The 23645-nt window shown below is 40.4% G+C and overlaps 1 protein-coding gene across 10 annotated transcripts in view; it reads left to right on the top strand.

Moving 5' to 3' along the window:
• AKAP13 (A-kinase anchoring protein 13) overlaps window positions 1-23645 on the top strand; it is a 217491-nt gene that overhangs the window by 178357 nt on the left and 15489 nt on the right. For all 10 annotated transcript variants that reach the window (XM_082768863.1, XM_082768865.1, XM_082768870.1 and 7 more), the window contains 13 exons: window positions 3569-3611; window positions 4345-4450; window positions 9654-9825; window positions 13152-13219; window positions 14307-14373; window positions 15948-16083; window positions 16865-16977; window positions 17995-18141; window positions 18633-18883; window positions 19549-19674; window positions 19782-19899; window positions 20443-20691; window positions 22896-22972. In XM_082768863.1, the coding sequence (XP_082624989.1) occupies window positions 3569-3611; window positions 4345-4450; window positions 9654-9825; window positions 13152-13219; window positions 14307-14373; window positions 15948-16083; window positions 16865-16977; window positions 17995-18141; window positions 18633-18883; window positions 19549-19674; window positions 19782-19899; window positions 20443-20691; window positions 22896-22972 (1673 nt within the window). The remainder of the gene's footprint in view (window positions 1-3568; window positions 3612-4344; window positions 4451-9653; window positions 9826-13151; window positions 13220-14306; window positions 14374-15947; window positions 16084-16864; window positions 16978-17994; window positions 18142-18632; window positions 18884-19548; window positions 19675-19781; window positions 19900-20442; window positions 20692-22895; window positions 22973-23645) is intronic.

Raw genomic sequence — 23645 nt, 5'->3', positions numbered from 1 at the left:
CTACAACTTCACAGTTTCCCTGCTGAGCAAAAAACAGACATTGCAGCCAAACACCGTAAATTATCAAGGTGTTCATATTTAGGTCCTGATGTTGAAATTGGAATAATTTTGTCAGGAAATAGGCAAGTGCTATATGCTAGCTTTTCTTCCTGCTGTAAACTCCCCTGTTAAAAAGAAACCCCAGTAAGGCAGAACCTTGAATTTGAATTAATCATTTAACCTCCTCCTTTTTTTTTCTTTTTCTTTTTCTTTTTCTTTTTCTTTTTCTTTTTCTTTTTCTTTTTCTTTTTCTTTTTCTTTTTCTTTTTCTTTTTCTTTTTCTTTTTCTTTTTCTTTTTCTTTTTCTTTTTCTTTTTCTTGTTCTTGTTCTTGTTCTTGTTCTTGTTCTTGTTCTTGTTCTTGTTCTTGTTCTTTTTCTTGTTCTTGTTCTTTTTCTTTTTCTTTTTCTTTTTCTTTCTTTCTCTTTTTTTTTTGTGTGTTTTTTTTTTTTTTTTTGTAAGTAGGCATATCAAAAATACTGAAGGTGCTTCCTCTTTCTTAAATGTGTTTTATTGGACTGCTGAAATAAACTGGAAGATAACTCTCTGCCTGTAGAGATCATTCAGAACAGCCTTGTTAGTTGGTTCAAATACACCATTTGCAAGGAAACCAGCCCCCATCCCTCGTACCCATACTGGGATGGGGGAAATTCCTTTCCCGTGCAACAGATTTTGGTAACTTCCTGAACTGCAAAATCTCACACCACCAAATACCTGTTGGAGGTAGCTAAATTCTCCTCCTTTCCACTCCCAGCCTTCACTGTGGGTTTGTCCCTTGCTACAAGCCCTCTGCTCTTCCTGGGTGTCATACCACCTGCATCAATATTTAAGGTTCCTCCTCCTTCCCTTTTGCTCTGTCCTTCTCTTCTGCCTTAACAAAAGGCACAGTTTGTGGTCCCCACAAAGTGAGACATGTCACACTCCCACGGCAAAAAGTATTCTAAGCTAAACTTGTTGGTAGATTTATTTTAAGCATCCAAAGAGTTAAGTAATTCCTAATAGGTGAAGGCATTTCTGTTCGTCAGTATTTATCCTTAATGCTCCTTAATGGAGCTGCTGTTACTGATGAGTATTTGAAGTAAAGTCAGATATTGTTTCCAACAAGAATGTTGCTTTCTTTGCTTGTGTTATTTCCCTCATATTTGAGGGTACTGTGGTGACTTTATATAAAAGCTGGTTTAGCCACAGCTATTCATAAGACTGCTTTGGCAGTGGGCATTTTTCACGTAGTAATCCCAGACCAATTTATTTATTTGTTCACATCTTCAGGGTTCATTCCTCGTAAGAGGATGAATGTGTTAGCTTGATAGCATCATGTATATAAGACGGATTTCAGATATCTGGACAAGCCAGTATGCATTTTAGAAAATACAAGGTTATTGTTGTGAAGCCTTTGGATTTTTTGTGCCACAGAAGTTTAAGAGCTGCCTATATGAAGGGGTTGCAAACTGGTTTATTTCATTTGCAATATGCTAGTCTTGTTGCTGCACAATGGATTTTGATGAATTATTTTAAGTCCAGCAAATGTGAAATAATTTTGATGGGTGATGCAAGAGATGTTCAGATAAGTACCCCAAAATTTGGCTGCTAACACAGAAGTGTAAGGTATACATAGAGGTCCTGTATTCAAAGGCCAACTAACGTATTTTGTGGGCTGTTAGTTTTAGCATTTCAGTTTTGAACCTGGCCATGACAGGAGATGCTCACCATGAAGGTGAGAAAATTTGTGCTTTTTTATGCTCATCTTCATGGGCTTTATAGCTTGCAGCACAATATTGATTGTATGATGCTAAATTATAACCTAAAATATGAAATCATAAACAGTCTTCCACTGTGGTTTTTGTCTGGATACATTTTGCCTACTGTCAAGAATCTCCAATTTCTACGATAAAATACGATTGCAGTAAAAGACATATAGCACATAATTGAAGATCCTGTGCAATGTGCTTTTTGAAGGTGCTGAAAAACAGGCATGAATATTGAATTATTATAGCTCTTGATTCAGTGCTTTGTATTTCTTACGTTAACTGCAAAGAAACAAAAGGTTTGTGGAATACTGAAATCCATTCAAATTGGGTAATCTATTAAAAAAGGAAAGAGTAAGAAGGCTTGACCCATGTAAAAGCAAACCAGAGCTGAAAAAGAGTCACAGGAGGGCTAACCAGGGACAGAAGCTGGGAGCCTGCAAATTACTTGTGTGATCTTAGCAGGCAGTTTGGTAATAAATAAGTACAAAAAAGGAAAGAAAGAGAAAAAAAAAAAAAGAGGAATATAATCAGGAAATTAAAGTGAAGACTTCATTCAATATATGTTACAATATTACTTAGATGTTTTAGGGATAGATCATTAATTAGATGAAAGGTTTCGCAAGGGAGATATTGAGAGACCTCCAAGCAGGGATTAGGTAATGAGGTATGCCAGTATTTTAGTTTCTTAAAATAAACAAGTGATATTTCTGTCTCAGACTGTGCTGACACAATGAGCAATTAGGAAAATGTGTTTAGGATCATAAGGCATAATACTGTATGCACAATTTTTCCTAATGTACGTTTGAATACAGGACCACCTTTACATCTGTTGTGAAGTGGCGTTTTCGCATTCAGCCGTAGCTTTGGTATGTTAACAGAATTTGAAGTCAAAGGACTAGTTTTTGTACAATGCATATGCAGAAACAAAGTTGTGCTTCTTGAAGTTCAGTTGTGGCTGTGAACAGTCCTTGTAGTGAAGAGGTTTTTTGTTTGGTTTGTGCTTTGTTGTTTTTGGTTTGTGGGCTTCCTGACAGGCCCAGTTCCTCCAGGGAGACCCTTCTCTCCTCTGGATCACTTTGTCACGATTTTTCAGTATTCTTCAACAGTTCTGGTAAATGATATCAGCTACCTAATCTGCTCCAAATGTGTTAGGCAAGCAGGTTTCTTGTGGTATACAGAGAAATTGTGTCATTGGCAGGGCTTCGGCTGCATGTCGCAAGTCAGACTTTCCTCAAGCAGAGTTTTGTGTGACTGAGCTCTAAGTTGGTAACGTTTCGTGGAAAATGGAATAAGGCTTCCCTTGTTTCCCGTACTCTTTATGAAGCGCTTCAGGATTTTGATGGGAAAATGAACTATAATTTTATCAAGCAGCAGACTTTTATACATGAATCCCGGATGTGCTGCACAATGGGTTCTTTCTAGTGGTGTATAAATAAAAGTATTGTGGCAGAATGATTCGCATTTCTACATATTGTGATTAAATTGGCAGTTCTGTATCAGATACCCTCATTTACTAGCAAAGTTAACAGATGCACATCCTTTGCTTGATAAATGAAGAATGATAAAAATACTAGGTAATCTTTCACCTCAGCATCTAATTTGAGATCACCTAAGGATAAGGGGAACAGACTTTATCCTGAGCACATGAAATCAATTCTAAGCACTCACTTCTGGTAAACATGTCCCTTTCCTCTTTAACTGTCCAAATATGCAAGCTATGTTTTTTAAAACAGTGAGACTGCAGCCTAACATCTCACCTCCCATCCTTCCACTCTTTTCCAGGTGCTCCGGCGTTCGGCGGCCCCGCAGGTTCCTTGGTGCAGAGGTATGGTTTTCTGGGGTTCCCCATCTCTTCTGTTGCTCAAATTTGGAAAACCAAAAGAATTCCTAGCAAAATCCCAAGTGTCCGGGTTGTGCAAATCTGTCCCCTATGGATATTTTAGATGACACGATATGAAAGTTGTCTGATTTAGGTCTTATCTCCAACAAGACTTTGTGGTTTCTTCATAGATAATAACACATCAGGCTATTTGTTATTCAACCATAGTAGTTTACCCAGATTTATATTTTATGCTGGAAATAGTTGTTCCCGATTTTGGTCAAGTCTGTCTGTGTTACGTTAATAATCATGGTTTTGTACCTCTCATTAAAGGACGTATGCATGTCTGTCCCTTCTGTCAGCTCCCAGCCTGAAATAGGCTGGGCGCTGACGATTAAATGCCGAGACTGACTGTATGTGCCCAATGGGATAGACTGCCCCTCTAAATAGGCTCATGCTGCAAGCAGCTTACTCGTTATTTGGCCATTGGAGCAGCAGAGGGTGCTGTGGTATGGCTTGAGGATGGAGATTACTTAAAAACAGATAAAAGGCTTCCTTGATTGGCATTTTGCCTTTTTTGCCTTTACTTTGCAATCTCTGGTGTAACACTATAAAGCAATCCATGACCCTCTAGGATAATACATGCATTTGTCCTTTAAAAAAACATCTATCCACTTAATATATTATTTGGGAGGAAAAATTAAAAATAAAACCCAACCTTTTTCTTTTTCGATTTTAGCATATCTGAAGAGAGCAGCAGTGTCCCCTCTGGTAAAAGTGCAACAAAAGTCAGTCGTACCTTCAGCTACCTCAAGAATAAAATGTCCAGCAGCAAGAAAAGCAAAGTAAGTGCTTTTTTTGGTTTTTTTTTTTTTTTTTTTTTTTTTTTTTTTTTTTTAATTTTTACAGCCATGAAATACCTATGGGTATCAGAGATTAATTTTGTATTTCAGTGTGTTTCCATAGGGTGGTATTTATGTCTTTGCCTGACTTTCTTTTTCCTGTCGCAAGGGGAGGATTTTCTGTGTGGTCGTAGAGAAGAGCAACATGGGAAATGTCAGCAGCCCCAAATTAAAATGCATCCAAGGCGAGGTTTCCTGTGCAATGTTTTTGCCTCTTTTCCCCACTGAATTGTGCTTCATTTATTATAGAGAATAGATTGTGCTCTGGCATGAGTTATGGTTTTGCAGTGACTGATGGGTCTAATTTTTGCAGAGCCTGAGAGGTGTTTAATAAAATGAGGACAGGAGCTGTAAGAAAGGACTGGCTGCCGAAGCTTGTATTGTCTTTCCCTTTTATTTCTACCTTTGCCACAAAGTTCCTGTGCACTGCTGGAGAAGTTGCTCAGACAGTGACCTTGAGAGATGGCCAATATTTATATTTTCTCCCTTTTCTGGAGGAAGTCCTTGAAACCCTAGGGTTGAATTTTCTGAAGGTTAAGTGCTTTCTCAGCGCAGCTGAATTTCCTGGGAACAGAACTGGCTATAGAAATAATTACATTAATGGTAAATACTTCGCTAAAACAGGCTGTTTTTCCCTTAGATTGTCTCCTAAAGATGAATGGTTGTTTTGTTTGGTTGTTTTTTTTGCTTGGTTGGATTTTTTTACTTGAATCTCAGCGCTGTTTACCATGTCTGACAGACAGAAGATAACACCATCTCACCTCACAGAATGCAACGTATATTATGCAGTTAACTGATGTGTAGTTACTGTGTTGGTAAGTGCTATTGGAGGGCCCCTGAGACATTAACTACATCTGATGAGAGTTTCAATAGCAAACAGGAAGCAAGGCACAATGCATGGTGCCTGTCACACAGTTAGGATTGGATGAAGTGTGTGTAGAGGGGAGGTGTCACACTATCTGCACAAGCAAACTCCATTTTGCCATTTCCCATCTGATCTTTCAGCCAGAGTGTTCCTGTAACATAGGGGGGGTTGTGTAGTGTAGAGGCAAGATGCTAATTTTGATAGATATTTTTAGAAGATTGCATCACATTCGCAATGAGTTATCAGCTGTAATGAGGTCAGTGATTCTAATGCACAGTTCCTCTTTATGGATCTGTCTTAAAAGACACAAACTGCAGCTGCAGGCAGTTCTGAGCTACTGCTGAAGAGTTTTAAAACAATGCTGTTCTCTGCTGTGAAGTACAACATCCAAAAAAGTGTTTGCACAAAGTCTTCTATGCAAAGAAACCTCTATGCAAACCACTAGCGAGAAGTTGTGGGGCACATTGCACAGACTGTGCACAGGACTGGAAATTCATTCACTGCGTCTTGCAGTTTGGGTGCACAATCTCTAAGGCAAGAACTGGACATAAATAACAGATTTTGTTGGGACGGGTAAGAAAATACACCAGATACTTGCTTGCTCTGCCTTTCTTAAGTAGGTGCGGTCCATTTATTTCACCCATTTCATGATTGTGTTTGAAACCGTTGATAAAACAAGAATCGTTCCAAAATCTCAACCATCATACATACATTAAAAATCGTTATACATAGCAGTTCTGTTATTTTTGTTAGCTAGAAAAACATAATGTCATTCGAATTACAATTTCTTGTCTGCTCCTGGTGGAATGGTTGCATTACACACACTTTTGGGCTTCAGCTGTACATTTGAATAATTCAACCTAAAAATTCTTGGGAACACTGAATTCTCAGAAGCTTTGAGGCTGGTTAAAAACTGTAAGAGTTAAAAAGAAAAACAGCAAACCTTGAAAGAGGAAGTTGGACAGGAAGAGTTGGTTTCTGCTGCTGTCTGGGCTGTCAGGAGAGAGAGAGAGAGGCAGGCAGGCAGGCTTCAAGTTCTTTCCAACTAGGTTTTGCTTTTCTCCAAACCTGGCTTCAGAAATGCATAGTTTTCTAAGATTAACTGTAAAAATAAGGCACTTTTGAGAATACTAATGGCAGTGGCTCTTCTTGAAAATGAGTTTTGGAAAAGTTCTGTTTAAAAAAAAAGGAAAAGAGGATGTTTGGAGTATTAACTGTAGTGAGGATACTGGTATAAGCTTGTTTGTATTTACCCATCCACTTCATGTTATTTAGGGATTAGTCAGTGAATCTTGCAATCAGCAGCATGCGCTGCCTCACGTTTGTAAAGTCTATAACACTCTATATCCCTGTCTGTTAGAAAAGCATACTCGTTTTATTCATTTTGGTAGAGTTTCTGGGAAATGACGACATAAAAATTAGCGTGAGTAATGTCCCTTCTCCTTAACTTGCGTGGTTATTGGGCAGTGTTGTTCCACCAGCAGTTTTAGTTCGTGATAGGAGTTTTGAGTGTTCAAAGGGCTAGAAGAAGGGGACCGCTGCTGACCCACAGAGCAGGAGGAGTGCAGGTATATGAAGCCCTTCTCTCCAGGGAATCATCTGCCGCAATTTGTGGACTGAAGTACTACGTAGCAACAGTGAGGTTTGTTCAAATTTACTTTTTGTATATCCCAAACATCACAGGGGGGTTGTTTAACCAATCTTTCTGCCTTTTAAAGGCGTGGATCTAAATGGATTTATATCTTCGACGGTATTAATCCCGTCTTTTCCTGCCCGTACTTTCATTTGATTTTATTTTTAACAGTGGGAGCTAGGGCAGGGCAGGACGAAAGCAGTAGTAAAGTAGCTAATATCATCTTGGAGGAAGTTAGCGGCACTCGTCCCGCCCGCCCTCCTCCCCCTTTTGCTCAACTCCTCGCCGGCTGCCGTCCCCGGCACCAGGGCTCTGGGCTGCCACCATGGGCTAGCTCTGCTCAAGAGCAGCTCTCCTGCCCCGGGGGAAGGATGTCAATAAAATGGAATCGATTTTCTGAAGTTCCCCAAATAACAGTGAAGCTGGTAGGACTTAAGCACTGGGAGGTAAGAGCTTCGTGGTTATTTTGCAGCAGGGCAGGCTGCTGCAGCACATAGGCTGTTATTTCGGGCTGTAAAACCAAGTTTCTTTACCCGGATTGTCTGTCGGCGCATGTCGGTGCAGCATTGCAATGTCCACCTCTGATAACACCATTAAGTGGTGCTTTAAATCATTCTGGCAGCTCTGATAGAGCAGGACAATGTTTTTATTTTTACAGTCCTTTTAAAAAATGAGTTCCAGTAACTGTCACAGCCAAGAAATAAATAAATAAAATCTCGTTCTGAGACACTGTTTCAGTGTTGTCGCTAGCATCCACTGCATGAAGCTCACTGCTTGCTCCTTGAAGGTGGTGCAGCGTTTCCTGTTTCTCACTGGGCAGTTTAGCTTTAACTGAAATGCTTTTTACAGTGATTTTTTTTTGATGAAACGATATTATTCCAGACTGCAGAATTGCTGGGCTTTGCAGTAAGCATCGGGTACAGCTGAAACATAGCGTGATGAATCTCCTTTCAGCATGGTGTTTGCAAGATCTGCCTGGAGCAGTGGGTGATATTCTGTCCTGGGGCTTCACAAGTGCTGGCAATGGAGTTGGTTCGGTGCTGTCCCCAAGAGTTTTAGTTCATGAATTGGGCTGGACCTGGTTAAAGGTGGCCAGGTCGACAAAAAAGGAGTGGGGCTGGGCAGGTTTGTACGGGATGACAGTGATGGCTCCAGGAGGCAGAGATGTGCTGCAGAGCAAGCACTTCCTTGCAGGTTTTCTGCTGCAGGCAGGATTATTTCATCCCAGAATGCTCTTATTTTTGTTTATTTGCAGGATGAAATAGCATTTGGGGTCGGTAAAGAGAACTCGTGTCTGTGAGGCTTTGCAGGGAGAGACTGATGCTGACATTTTGCCTTGGGTCTGCTGGGAGAGGGGAGACTTCAGGCTGGGTTACTAATTATGTGAGCCTGTCATCAAAGGCACGAAAGTTTCTCTCCTGGTGGCTGCTGAGCTCAATAACTCTTTTAACTGCTTCATGGCAGTTGCTCACACAGGCTGCTCTGCAGCTCTCTGAAATTTAGGTTCCTCCTGTGACAGTATTTAGCAAAGAGCATGTGGCGTATAAATAACAGAAGTCAAAGATAAGTGCACAGGAGCCCTTGCCAGTTCATGGTTAAGCTTCTCTTTCAGATGCTGTGAAATCTTCAGTAATAGTTAAAATACAGACTGGGAGATGAATAGCATGATGAGTGCTTTGTAGGGTGGTATATAGAAAAACATGGAGTCACTGTAATTCAAATTTGGAGATTTTCTGTGGAGTTTCCTTTAAAAATTATACTGTAAGCCGTGTTTGGGAGACCATGAAATCCATGAAATGCCACAAGAGACCTTTTTAAAAAATTTTAGTAGCTAGCAAGTTTCTGTCTCAGGTAGGGATAGAAAGATAGGAAAAACTACTGAAAATCAGAGAAGTTGGCTGTGCTTGACATGTTTCCAAAGACAGCTGAGCAGCTCAGAGGTGGAACTGTGGCTTCCGGAGGACAAGCTGATGTTTTCTGATGTTGCTGTTGTTCCTCAGTCTCTCTGTGATGCCATATTTCGAGGGTTTGTGAAAGATCATTTCCCCAAAAAGTATACTGGCTTCATGTATTCTCTTGGGGTGGCATGAAGCTGTTGAAGGTGTCAGAAGGAAAAAGGAGGTGGGAATAATCCAGCAGTGGTGCTGTACCAGCGCCTTAGAAGGGCTTGCTTTCTCCATTGCTCATGCAGTTGCAAAGCACAAGACTTGTGATTGGCTTTAAAAATTAATCATGTTGCAAGTTTGATACACATTATATGTGGTGTTTTGTGCTTAAAAAAAATCATTGAAAGTGCTGAAGAGATCATTTAGAGCCTGGATGAAAAAAAAAAAGAACTAAGTCATTAAACCAAGCAAATGGCAGAAGTCAAAGTTGGAAGAAAATAGCTGCCTTCAGAGCAGGCTTGGTTTCATCTCCGCTGGCAAGACACCCGTGCAGAGGGCCCTGAGAGTCACTGCTGTATTAATCCTCTTCCATGGGAGCCTTTAGCTGGTACTTTTAATCAAGAGCTATGCAGACACATGGCCATTGTTACGGTGTGCACCGATCGATATCGTCATAGCGCTGAGGGCAAACACTGAAGAATTTGTAACTTGAGAATAGACCTCTGCACAGTGACGAGGCATTCGTTCATTTTCTCTTGGCAGGAAAAGGAGAAAGATAAAGAGAAGACTAAAGAGAAAGACAAAGATTCCAAGGAGAAGGAAAAAGATAAGAAGCTGTTAAATGGACATCTCTTCACTGCAACCTCCGTTGTAGCCCAAGCAACCTGTTACCACTGTATGAAACCTTTCAATAAGGATTCGTACTACTGTGCAAGTAAGTCTTGTCTTCTCTCCTCCCCCCCCCTTTTGTTTTTTGTTATATCTGATGTGGGAAATGTGAACTCGGTGCCATATCGTTCTCACGCTTTTAAACACTGGTGACGTGGGGCAGGAGGGAGGCTTTGGAGCTGGTGATTCATGCCATGATGGGGTGCCTTGTGGAGCTGAACTGAAGTGAGTCATGGGTGCATGGAGCTGGCCTGCAGCCTCCTGCCTAGCCCGTGCTTGGACAGCGTGGCATCCCGCGGGGGTTTCTGCCTCTGCTTGTCGAGATGGATCAGTCAGATGGAGGACTTGGGTCATTTCAGCTGCCTGGTATGGTTTGAGGCTGAGGTGCTTCATTAAAATTCGTATGGGACAGAGAAAGCCACCTTGGATCGTGGCTTTTATTGCCAGTGGATGTCCCACACACCTCTGGTATTTTGCTTTATATACTTTTGTTATCTGAAATATGACTTCAGTGAGCCCTCAGCAAAAACGTAATATGAAAAGGAAACGCTAGCCCTTTCTTCCTTTATATAAGCTGTTGTGTCACAGACCGAGGGGCAGCTACCTGTATACGTGTGAAGCACATGTAAGACAATGCAGGCCGTACAGAAACCACAAAGTGGGGTTTCTATGAGGTTGGTAATTGTGTTCTCATTTCTCATCCGACAGTTTCGCATGCCTGTAACTCGATAAGGTCAGCAGCGTTTATGTGGTCATGACCAGAATGGTGGCTGGTTTATGCTGCAACCCAAAATTTTAGAACACATAGATAAAATGTCCTGTTCTCAGTGCAGCTCAGGACTCTATTCTTCACTGTTAGTAATGTATTTTCTCCTCTAGCTTAGAGGCAAGGCAAAGCGAGTACAGGAATGGCTCTCAGGCTGGGGCAGGAGGCTCTGCCTCTCTTCAGGCTGGTGGTTGACCAGTGCATGAAACATCTCAAGTGAGGGGGGGCAGGAGCAGATAGCTGAATCCCCAGAGGCAATTCAGAGTTTCCTGAAAGAGAAGAGATTTCATTGAACTTGTTTGCATGAGCCATGCTCTGTGTCAGCCTGATGGGAAATGGAAAGCATCAACAATTACAGGCTTTCAAATGCATCCTCTCCCTTTCCCTACTCTACTTTCTTAACACCCTTTTAAGCTACTTAGAAAATAATCACAATTTAAATTTGTATGTCCTGGCAGGTTAAAATAATCCAACAATGTCATGTAGTAGCACAAGCTATAGTAGCACAAGTTTTAGTAGAAATATTCTTTGTTTCTTTTCAAGGTAAAATGGAAAGTGATTTTATTTTTTCTGCATTGTCCAGAAAATGAATGTTACAAAGGAAGCCTGATTTGAGCCCAGACTGTTGTTGCACTCACGTCTGAGTGTGGTCTGTACTCACATCACATCTTAAAATAGGATACTTAATGCCTAGAAAATAACTGATAGACAGCCGCAGACATTCTGTTGTTCCTGTGCTATTGTAGTCTACTTTTTTTCCACAGAAGTGGCAGTGCTTTACTGCTACCATCACTGTGTCTCACCTGTCGATGACTTTCTCTGAAAGCTTTTCAAAGGATTGGCTCATTTTAAGTCAATGTCTGAACCTTTCAGTGGCACACCTGCTTCCTAAAACAGCTAGCCAATGCTGAAAGATTTAGCATACTTGAAAAGAAATGGGCAAGCAAAAAAATGTTTTTAATGAGCCTGTTCTTTCATTATTTTTTGTGATCAGTGATGCAGAAAAGAAGCTTTTTGTTTTTAAATTATTAATATTAATGATATGGAGGAGCTAGAGGAACTTCTTGCTTTCTGAAGGGCTGAATTAGTCGGAGGAATAAAGTCCCTGAAAATAGATTTTTGATCTAAAGCATGCCATGATAACTGCAAAATTCTTTATTGGTAAATAGCATATATTCAGGTTTTCAAGGCTTGAGTTTGAATTTTAAGGGTTCTGAATTGTCTCACTGCCTCTCTTCATGTGATTTCAGTGTCAGACACCAGAAGTGTGTTCTGCCTCTCTTCCTTGTTTGATCTGAAAAATGATACTGCTTGTGGGGTTTTGCAAGAGTATGCAGGTTTCTTTCTGTCTCTCTCTTATGCTCAGGAAGTTGTGGGACATTGATAGAATAGCAACGCCCTATGGCCTTACTCTTTCCTCTCACAAAATATCAGAAGAATTACTGGCTTTTATGAAATAGGCACAAATTTAAGAAACGTTAGGAACGTGAGAATAATTTATCAGTCTGAGCAGGGACATTTTTTCCTTTCATTTCGTATTTCTTTTAGAAATAATTCTGAACTGTACACTTGCAATGTAATTTACACTTTAACACAGTTCATGAATTGTATTTTGTGTTTTTGTGAATGAATAGAAATAACAGGTTTTCTCTAAATTCCTGAAACTGATTTGAATTGGAGTTGTGATCTTTCATCAGTCAGAAGAGTTAATGCTTGAAACCCAGTTATCATTTATGTATTATGAAAAACAGTGGTTTTGTTTGTGGGTTTTTTGTTGTTGGTTTTTTTTGAAAACTTAGATACCCAGAAACATGCTGGAGACTCTCACGAAAAGGTGGCAGACTCTCATGAAAAAGAGATGCAACATTTGCTCAGTGCAGCAAAAAAAATGGCATTAAAGCCTGGTGCTCATTGCACTGGTGAATGTTGTGGTTTCAGCCCCAAGCAGTGACTTCAGGCTAGCTTAGCAGGAAGTCCCTACCTCACTGATGCTGTCACCTGGCAGATGCTCCTCTTGCCTTTTTCTGATAATCCTGTAGTACAGCAGCACTCGGTTCCTGCTCAGTAGATCTCGGTTGTGATATGTCTGGGTTTGTGTAAAATTATTTTCCTGTCCTTGTGCTGCCTTCTGAATCCCATAGTCCTAGCCTTGATAAGAACAATATTTGTATTTGAAGAGAAAATGCTGGCACTGCAGTTGGTTTCTCTTCTGTCTCCTACTTCTGCTTTCTCCCTTACTTTTATTGCAGAGGCATTACTCCCATCTTTTTCCTTTTTTTCTCTTTTATTTTGTTTTAAGATCTGCTAGGACCTGGCAACGCTACCTTGCAATGATTTTTAAACAGAATTTCCTATTAATTCCATGAGGAAATCTTGTTAAGAAACAAAGGGCTAATTATCCTGGAAAGCAGCCTGTCTGCCAGTATCTGCAGCTACTCATAATCTACACAGATTGTGTAGAAATTTGTAATTTTCAATTGTGCTAGATAACAGTTCAGAATACAAACTGCAAAAGCTGACATGGTTTATGTGTTTTTTCTTTAATTTTTATTTAATGATGTTTTTTTTTTTTGTTTGTTTGTTTGTTTGTTTTTAACTTTTGACAGACTGCAATGCAATTGTTCACAAAGGCTGTAAGGAAAGTTTTGCTTCTTGTGCAAAAGTGAAAATGAAGGTAAGAGATATCATCTACTTTACTACATTTAAAAAAAAAAAAAAAAAAAGTTTAAGCAATTTAGAATACATCTTCTAAAAGCACATCCAAAAGCTTTCATCTTGTTGAAATGCCCTGTGCAATAGTGAATAATTTCTCTAAGCTCTCCTATAATTCTTGATACATAGGCAGTTGGTAGATTAATTTTTTTGTCCCTCTTGGAGACCTGAAAAATATATGTATTATAGGCTGGTTTTCTTAATGTGTTCTGTGTTTGGATGGCATCAGAATGACATATAATGCTCTGGGACTCTGAATACTCCAGGTCAGCACCACAGGCTGTTTGTAGGGTGCAGATGCCCTGCGTCATTCCCTCTGGGACAAAGGGACCTTTGGGTGTGATGGTCTGTCCTGTGCTCTGGGTGGTCTGCAATGAGGAGCAAGGACAGCACACCACAGAGAGAGCAGCAGGCTCTGGAAAGAAGTAATGCACAGAGAAACTGTGATGGTGTCCAAAACTTGAGATTAGATATTCCCAGAGCAAATACCACCCTTCTTGTGCATGTTTAAAGCCTATAAGCATATGATTAAAATAATAAAAAAAAAAACAACACATCGCTGTCAAAATTCAGGGGTGCCCTGCACTCGTAAATGCAGTATCTCTTAGTTTTTGAATGCTACATCCTGTAATGTGGCATCATGTGTATATATAATGCATAATGACATTTATTAAATATGTATGCTGTTTGTATGAGTAATATACAGAATTTGGACTTGTTCCAAATGTAAGGAGCTTCTTCTGAGGTATGGTTCTCCAAGCTAATTCATACAATTATGAAGAAAGTAAGAAAATCTCCTGCATGATTTTAGTTGTTCTCTTCAGTAGTCAGCCCTTCTCTTTCTTTTTACTCTTTACTGCACATTTCTCCATATGCTATTTTCTGATTGCAACCACTGTTGCTGCTGAGGGTCACGCTGCTATATGGAGAGGAGAAGTAATCTGTTCTGAGGGATTAAGAAAAAAACAAAGATTTTTAATTGTTGGTATGTTGCACAGCCCAACGGGAGAAGGGAGGAAAAATTACAGTGAATTTCCTTTTTCTTTCAGCCACAAAAAGGAATGTTGCAGGCACATGATACCTCTTCATTACCCACAGTAACCATGAGAAACAAAAGTAAGAAAACTTCCTTTACCTCTGTTTTGTTGATGGTCTCTATCTGCTGTTCTTAACTGTTGTAACCAACTAATACTTATATTATGAAAGATAAGCATTTAAAAAAGCGGGTTTGAGAGCATTTTCTCTGCATGGTGAGCAATGTTTGGGATGTCAGAAGTTGTGCTAAAGCTGCACAGATGGTTTATCTGCTTTCTGCAGTGGCCCTATAAATTTAAGCAAATGTAAAGTCATGTCAAATTTGGAATAGTTGCCTGGCTGTTCTAGCTTTCTGATGGCCTACAGCTGAACACTCTGCAAAACCCAGAAGATACAGCCTATGTTCACGTGTCTGGCAGAAAAAGAATAGGAGTATTGTATTAACAGAAGCTATTAAGCTTAAAAGTTGAGAGGATGTTTGTTTAAAAAATACATTTTTTAATCAAATAGTCTTATGCTTTGAGGAAGTAAAAATAGAAAGTTTAATTTTGAATGGGAGCGATGCTGACAAAATGTTTGTGGCTGTGCTGAGATGTATGCTGTGCTGCAGAGCTACCCAAAGCAATGGATGGCAAGGAATAGGAATGAAGTAGTCCACATAGGTTTAGTAGCATCCTGATTAGATAAACTTGTTTAGGGGTAGCTTGTAGATCACTATATGGAACCACGCTGTGTGATACAGGCATACACACTGTGGTTTTTGTCATGAAGTTCAGAAGTATTGCTCCAGAAACCAGAAATATATTTGAAGATGGGAAAATCTAAAATTAAGATGGAAAGGTTAGTCAAAGTGATGGTGTGAGATAAGGATTAGTGGTTCTCTGTGGAATGTGCAGGTGGAAAAAACAATCTTAAATGGAAGCAGGAAGATGGATGTAACTGTAGGATCTCCTTGCCTACAGAAATTTGAAAAAACAGCTCAGTAGATTGCTTCATGTGATCATTTATTGAAAAAAATTAAATTTGGTTTCCAAAGTGTATGTTTCTGGACTTGCAGATTCCACTCTGCTCTTTTAGGTACAGTGCAGTCAGTTCAGCAAAGGCATCAATGTTCTTTCCTGCCTAAAACACAGCAGTGCTTAATTTGCTAAGAGCTCAGTCTCTGCTTTTCTGCTTAGTAACACTGTTGGACTTTGAAAATACCACAGGAAAAGATAACAGTTAACGAATTCACTTTGGCTGTCTTTCTACACAGCAAAACTGAAACTTAAACATATTGTGTCTAAAGAGGGTAAAGTTTTCCAGATAGCTCTGATCACTCATGCTGCATTTAATAACATACATGATGTCTGAATTTTGTTTAAAAGTATTTGATGGACCAATTGTCACATTTTATATTTGAGGCAAATTCCAGAGTGCATAGGGACTTTGCTTTGACCAAGTCCTGCCTTAACATACCACAAGAGTGGTTAGGGAGAGGCAGAAAGCTCAGGCTTCCCTGCAGTTAGGGCTGTATCTAACAGCCACTGATCTCCCAACAACAACTCTAGAGAGAAACGGAAGTGAATTTTAAAGCCTGGTTTCATTAAGTCATCGTTGTTGCAGCTAACAATGCAGTCGCATGAACTGACTTTTCTCTGACACTTCCCTTGCAGGTTCACAACCTAAGGAGCGCCCTCGTTCAGCAATACTTGCTCCTGACGAAAACACCGTCACCTCGATATTCAATAACAGGAGATCCCAACAGACTACAGCGCTTTCAAAAAGTGTCTCAATACAGAACATTGCAGGGTAAGGTTTCCGCCTGTGCACGTGAGTACTTGGGGATTATCTGATGCTGTAAGCGTGGAGAAATTCAGATCTCATTAAAATAAATTTGTGATCTGTGTTAAAGGTGCAAAAGAGGATCACAAAACCAGAAATGCCCGTATTATGTATGATACCATCAGCTGTCTTCTGCACAATCAGATTATCTGTGTTAGGTTTAGTTGCGGCATGAGCTCAGAGGCATCTGACTTGGCCTGGTTATATCCAAGGTCACTTCAGAGAGATGCTCTGGGATCCAGGAAGAAATTCTTGCCTTGGGCTTGGTACTGTGTGAGCACACATTTTCGCAGCTCAAGTATAACATTAACTTTTGTGTGTATAATGATAGGGTGGATGCACAGAGCTGCAGTCTTCATGGCAATTTAGGAATGCATTATACATAATTAATTACAAAAACAGAAGTAAATTACATTTATGGCTCCCATACTACCTGCATATTGAACAATTGTACAAACAGAGCTATTGCATGGACTGGGATTTTCTGATCTTGCTCAGAGCAACAAGTAGTAAAGACTCTTGGATAGCCTTTTGTATTACATTTTTGCACTGTCTGTTCCAGCTTTCTGAGTCCTGATGTGTAGCTGTTAGGAAATAATTAATACAAATACATTTCTGTACCTAACTTTGCAAGACTTGCTTTGGTTTTCAGCTTGTGTTTAAAAATGCATTCCTCTGTGTACTTGAAAAGCCATGTGGCTGACTTTTTGAAATCATAAACAATGTTTTGTGTTCTGTTCTTCTGCAGAGTTGGGAATGACGACAGCTTAATACACACTTGGAAATTTCTGTCCCAGTCAACAGACTCTTTACATAAAATCAGCCGGGTGAATGAATCCATGGAATCACTAGTTGATGAAGGTAAAGCATCCCCATGGTATTTATAGCAGCAGAAAGGTCTCGGTGCTGCTTTCCAGAAATAGAAAACCTATGTTGTCATTTCAGCACAAGTTTTTCTCTTTAATGGACAATTACAGTGCATTTACTGTAACGTTAGAATATTAGAATGATAAACTAAAACAAGGCCCCACATTGTAATTTCTTCAGCATGTTGAACTGTGGGAAAACATTAAGAAGGTTTCAGTTACTGTTGAGTTACTTGGAATTTAGCTTGAGGACAAACATTTCCTCTTGTGTTTTACTCCTCTGGCCTGTTCATACAGCCACATATTTTACAGTCTTTACCTTTTTCATGCTGATATATATGTTGGTTTTTTTTTGTTTCCCTCCCCAGGGTGGGGAGGGAAAAATGCTATTGCTTAGTTTTGTGGTTTTAAAAGTGAAATCATTTAAATTAATTTCTTAACTTTATTTTTATACATGAGGCTTTCTAGGATATAATCATTATTCTTACATCTTAGCCAATATTTATCTGAAAAAACAGAATTATATTAATTTAATAAGGGCTAAACAAGATCATGCTGGTGGAGACAGAGAAAATTTCCCATTGCTCCATAATTGAGCAGTCTTTCTTAAAGAGGTGGATGGATGCAGTAGTTTGCAGATCTACTTGCATCAGTTCTAGCTTTCTAAGCATGACAGCACAGCCTTTACATAACTCTAAGTTCTCTCGATTTATTGATGTAAATGAAGGAAGACAAATTACACGTTGTATGTTAAATAATCCCTTCTCTTTTATCAGAGCTAGAATTTGGTCTGCATGAAAACTGTGAATTAGCAAATAGCTTTTAAAAGAGCTTTTCATAATCTAGTCCTTATGTGGTATAATTTCATATTACCATTTCTGTATTAGTGAAGGAGAAAGTGTATAATGTCTGTGGTATAACAGAGACAGCCTAAACGTAAATAAACAAACGGGAATCAAACAATTGGGGTAAGTTACCCACATCTTTCTGACATTTACATTGCTTTGTGAAGGTGCAGACATGAATGAAGGACAGCTGATGGGAGACCTGGAACTAGATTCCAAGCTGTTGGAGGCAGAGTCCTGGAGCCAAGTAGTGGACAGCAAGTTCCTACAGCAGCAAAACAAAGATGTTGTCAAACGGCAAGATGTCATTTATGGTGAGGCATACATGGATGTTCATTTTTCATTCATTTTAGATGGTTTCTTAATATACTTATGCACATGTATTTGGGAAACGTCAAGTCAGTGACTAAGAACATAGACTTTGATTGCTTTGTGGCCAAGATTTAATTCCTGAAATTCTTAGAAACTGTGTGTTCTGTGAAAACTTCGTCTTTCTGCCTTTTGCTTACCTGGAATCCATCAAAAATAAATAAAAATAGAAATCGCTTCTTCCCATTTGGCTCAGTTACAGCACAGCAGCTAGATAGCAAGTCGTCACCTCCCTGATTCAAGAGCCATCCTGCATGGCAGAAATGAATTATGTTGAGGCTGGCAGAGAATTACCTGACGTTAAATTTTCTGATGCCACTTAGAGAAGTCCAGTTAGCTCACTTGGAAGAGCTTTCTAGTGACAGCTTTTCCTTGTACTTTACACCCAAATGTTCTGCTGTGACCTTGTTTTTGACCTTGTTCTCATCTTACGCAGAGCTAATGCAGACAGAAATGCATCATGTTCGCACCCTGAAGATTATGAACGATGTATACAGTGCAGGGATGTTGAAAGAACTGCAGTATGATCAGCAAATTGTGGACAAGATCTTTCCCTGTCTGGAAAACTTGCTGCATATCCACAGTCACTTCTTCCAGCGGATTCTGGAAAGGAAGAAGGAGTCATTGGCAGACAAAAGTGAAAAGAACTTTGTTATCAAGAGGATAGGTGACATCCTGGTGAATCAAGTAAGCTATGGAAAATAACTTGCATTTCTTAGAGCATATCTGGAAACCAAGCACTCCTGTCTTCTTGCTCCTCCTCTTCTACTTGTTAGACAATCACAGCTGATGTCTCTTTGCACTTCACACACATGAAATCTCTGCTGCTTTTTTAAGCATTTTTTGCTATTTGAGATGAAGGTGTAGTTATGAAAACTTATTTTGTTTATTTTATGGGAGAGAGTAGCATTCCATAACAGGCTTAAAATGGTTTGACTCATGGCTGAAAGGTGGGCAGTAGACCACAGTGAAATGTGCACAGTGTGTTTCTTGGCTGAGTTACTGACCTGATGTTTAACTTTGGGTAGGTCCTTTTACTTTTCTTTATCTGTGTTTTCTCCTTTCCTCTTTTTACCTACCTTGCCCTCATTTGGCTTTTAAGCCCTGTTGAGGTAGAATCCCAGATTGTGTGTTAAGTGTGAATGTGGTGAAGTCACGAGTCAGTTCTTTACTTCTTTAAGAACTGACTTTGAAAAGTCAGTTCTTAAATCTTTAGAGATTTAAATGGTTGGTTCAGAAGACTTTGGACTAATTTGTTTTCATAAAGCCCTCTTGAGAGACTGGCAAGCACTGCTGGGATATTGCACAAACAGCTCAATAGAAGTCGGACCTTTGTGTCTCGTGTCTTTCAGTTCTCTGGTGAGAACGCCGAGCGAATGAAGAAAACATACGGCAAATTCTGCGGGCATCACAATGAGGCAGTAAATAATTTCAAAGATTTGTACTCAAAGGACAAGAGGTTTCAGGCATTTGTCAAGGTAGGACCTGGTAAAAGAGAGACAGTTGATAGGAAAACAAATATTTCCTTTCTACACTCTGATAGACGTTGTGCTACAAAATTGAAATTTTCATCTTTGTTCCTTAGAAAAAAATGAGCAGCTCCCTGGTGAGACGTCTTGGGATTTCTGAATGTATCTTGCTGGTAACACAAAGAATCACAAAATACCCAGTCCTGTTACAAAGGATACTGCAGTACACCAAAGGTAGGACCAGTTCCTCTTTTCTAAGTCTGTATTTACTCATCCAGTGTAAATTTCCTGGATCCTTATCCACTGAAGTTAATTTTCTTATGATTGGCTGACTAATCTAATCATTATTGTCTCACACTGCTGTATTGAGATAACTTGAGTTTTATATCTCTGGTTAGGATTAGTTGTTCAGGTGCCTTGATTTGGTTGATATGTCTCTCTTTAGCTAATTATGGAGCAACATGCTTAGAGTACAAAGTCTCCCAGTTTGCTTTTTCTGTGTAATGGCTAAAATATGTGGTTGGTTTGTGTATTTCATATCTACTGTCTTGTATACAAAGTATATTGGAACAGCCTCCAACCTCAGCCCTCCATGTGAAAGGTTTTGTGAAGCTTTCTTTAGGGGGGAAAATGCAACCTGACGTGGGAAAATACTAAAAAGTTATAATGCAGGAATTTGGGAGGGAGAACATGAAGGAGGGAAGGAAGTAAAATTGGGAAGTTAAGAGTCCACAAGGATGAACTCAAATGGAGATGTTTCTCTCTCTCTTTTCAAAGAAAATGAAGTGGAACATGAAGACTTGACTCAGTCATTAAACCTTGTTAAAGATGTGATTGCTGCAGTCAATAGCAAAGTCAGCAACTATGAAAAGAAAACACGTCTTGATGAGATTTACAACCGGACAGATAGCAAGTCCATCATGAGGATGAAGAGCGGTCAGATGTTTGCAAGAGAGGACTTGCGACATCGGAAGCTCATCCGAGATGGGCCTGTTTCACTGAAAAACGCAGCTGGACGGTTAAAAGGTAAGTCTGCTGCAGGGGCCACAGATTGCCTTCCCTCTTTGTAGGATTGCTCCTCGGACTGGCATCTCTAATGCTTACCTGTTCGTCTGCTATGAGAGGTTTTGACAGCAGCTTTCCCCATGCTGCATACTCTGTTTCCATCGCAGTTTTTCCAACACCTTTTGCTGTTTCTGAGGTGACCCATAGCTGCTTTTCCACCTGGTGACCAGACGCCTGTGGAAGATGCAGGCTGCAGTGAGGTGCTGGGGCAGTCTTTGGGCCAGGAGGATGCTGGGGCTGCAGTTGTCTGGAGAGTGAGTCAGATCTCTGTGGCAAAATACGCATGTACAGCGATTCCAGGAAGCGTGCTTGCTGAATACGAAACCCAGCCTCAGCTTCCTGGTGACTCTACCCGCCAGCAGCCCTGTATCTCCTTTGCTGTCCAGGCTCAGCGTTACCTATCCCAGTTTCACTAGGCCTTCAGGTGTCCCAGGCATTTATTGCTTTTGAACCTCTCCAGCTGCTGACGCAAGCTGCTCAGGAGAGGCTGGGGAGGCTCTGGTGGCCCTGCAGCTGCCTCTTGCTTGGTTACGTGTGTGTCCATGTTTTCTTGAATTGCTTTTTGTTTATCATTGCATGGAAGCGGTTTCTCTAAAGTGCTGTGCTCTAATGTTCTCGACATGGCACTGAAGTTCTTTACTGAGTTGAGCACTAAATCTCCCAAGTAAGCCTTAAGCTGGGACGACAGCAGTGGTTAGGGCTCAGCAGGAAGGCTGGGCTTTCTTTCTTGCAGCTGATTCCTTTTTGCTCCCAGCATCAGCTGATTACACCAGGGTACTTAGGCATGAATGGAGATGCATAGTCTGGTGATGTGCTGGGCAGTGAGGCAGTGATAGGCGAAATTCCAGATCAGATAGGATTTATTTTGAGGTTTTGGAAACAGGAAGTTTACAGATGGTTTCCAGGCTCCCAAGATTGCTATTGATTTTAAATGGTGGATTAAGCAACTTATGCTGTGATTGTGAAATCTTTTGATAAGTACAGGCTGCATTTGCATTTATAAGTCATAGAAATGCCTTGGTCTGTAGTGCAAGCTCCCAGGGAAAGCAGGTCCTACAGACAAGCAGCAGAGCCCCGTAGGAGAACAGCTGGTTCTGATACTTAGGCTATTTTGTGGTATTTTAAGTGGAGCAGAGAGAGAAATTTAGAACTTTTCTTGGATGTTTTTAGTGTTTCCCCTTTTGCAGAGTGCGCAGAAAATACAGTGATAGAGAAGAACAGAGTCAACAGCTGACTTATTCAAACCTCCCAGAGCTTTGAGTTCATTTTGCAGCTTTGATTAAAGTTTGGTGGTTCTTTTTTTTTTTTTTTTCTGAAAAGGATCCTGTCTTCCCAAAACAGAATGGAAGGGAAGAACCCATGGGATGACTTCACTTTTTGGTTTGCTTCCTGTCTGTCACAAGATTTCCCAAGTACATTACACAAAAACTCTTTGTGCTGAGGGGTATGGGTGGGGCCTTATGCTTGGTAGTTACAGTGCAACTTCATGATATGTCATTAGGAGACTTGGAAGGCTGTATGCGTACTTTGGGAAAAGCCTGTATTCTGATTTAAGATCCTCACTTTGCTTGATATTACACTTCCTTTTCCCATGAAAGAAAGCCAGGTCCTGCATCTCATGCAGGGCTATGTTGGCTCCCCTTGGAGTCAGCAAGGCTTGTATTTGTCTGCGAGCAGAATTAGTGGTGGCTCCTGAAGTCAGTATTTCCTGGGAAAGAAACTGCAGCTGACAAATGTTGTTGTTGCATGATAATTTACACTCCCCAAACTACTCATCAAGAGAACCATAAAACCCCAATCTTCCTGTGCAGATACTTTGCTCAAGGGCTAAAATATTGATTGTTTGAGAAAACAGCGCTTCTACTCAGTAAACGTCACTCGCTTTTGCTGTTACACCGTGTCCTACCTGTTAGGAAGCTTGTGGCTGGAGAGGAGCCCTCCCACCGAGGTGAAGGCCCTGCATGTTTCCTAGGGCAGTTCAGCGTTGCACAGCAGCACGGCCTGTCCAGGAGCAGTGCCTGCCAACCAGCAGATCGAGCAGCACTGCAGGCTGACCCAAAACCAGCCCTCACGCTCCCCAGCGGCCACAGCACTGGTGTTATTAAAAAATAAATCTGTTTAGGAGTGTGTCACATGCTTATATTGGTATTCTTTTCGTTCTGCAGAAGTCCAGGCTGTTCTCCTCTCTGACATGCTCATATTCCTGCAGGAGAAGGACCAGAAATATGTCTTTGCCTCACTGGTAAGGCTTCAACCTTTTCTTCTCCCTTGCTTTCCTGTGAGAGAGACCCTTGATATGTGTTACTCAGTAAAGCCAGCCGTTGTCTGCTAAACAGCCTTGTTTTCCTGCTTATAACTGTTGAGCAGGCTCCTTTCTTTGTGATTGGAAAGCATGTCTTTTTTCCCCACTTCCCCCACTCATGTTGATTTCTGCAGTGCCTTGGCATTGCTGATAATTGGCCTTGAAAATCTGCCTGCCACTCGATACACGTACTCATTTTCAGTCTGAGCAAACTGAAGCAGTGATCCGGGGGGAAGGGGAAGTAAGGGGATAACATAAACATTGTAAAAACAAATCTTAGCAGAAGCTGATGTCCTAATATATTATGAACCGCTGTGGAGGGCAGGGAATACCACTGCAGTAAATTCAATAGTAAAGCTTACAAATAAGCTTTGTCAGAAGAACATATTTGTAATTCAAGAAACGAAAACCACTCACTTTTGAAGGCAAGCCTCCTAAAGACTAGACACACTGACCTGCTAGAGAAAGTCTGGTACCTCATTGGGTCTGTTTTGGCTGTACCTTGCAGACTTGGTTTAGACTAGGTAAACGTTGTGTCCTTTTTACCCTTTGAACATTTTGAAAGCTGATAATTTGTTATTCTAGTTCCATCAATGAGCTGCACAAACGCAGG

The sequence above is a fragment of the Aythya marila genome (assembly GCF_965140915.1).
Source record: "Aythya marila genome assembly, chromosome: 11".
Taxonomy (NCBI): domain Eukaryota; kingdom Metazoa; phylum Chordata; class Aves; order Anseriformes; family Anatidae; genus Aythya; species Aythya marila.
The sequence above is the reverse complement of the archived record's forward strand: the minus strand, read 5'-3'. Positions and strand labels throughout refer to the sequence as shown.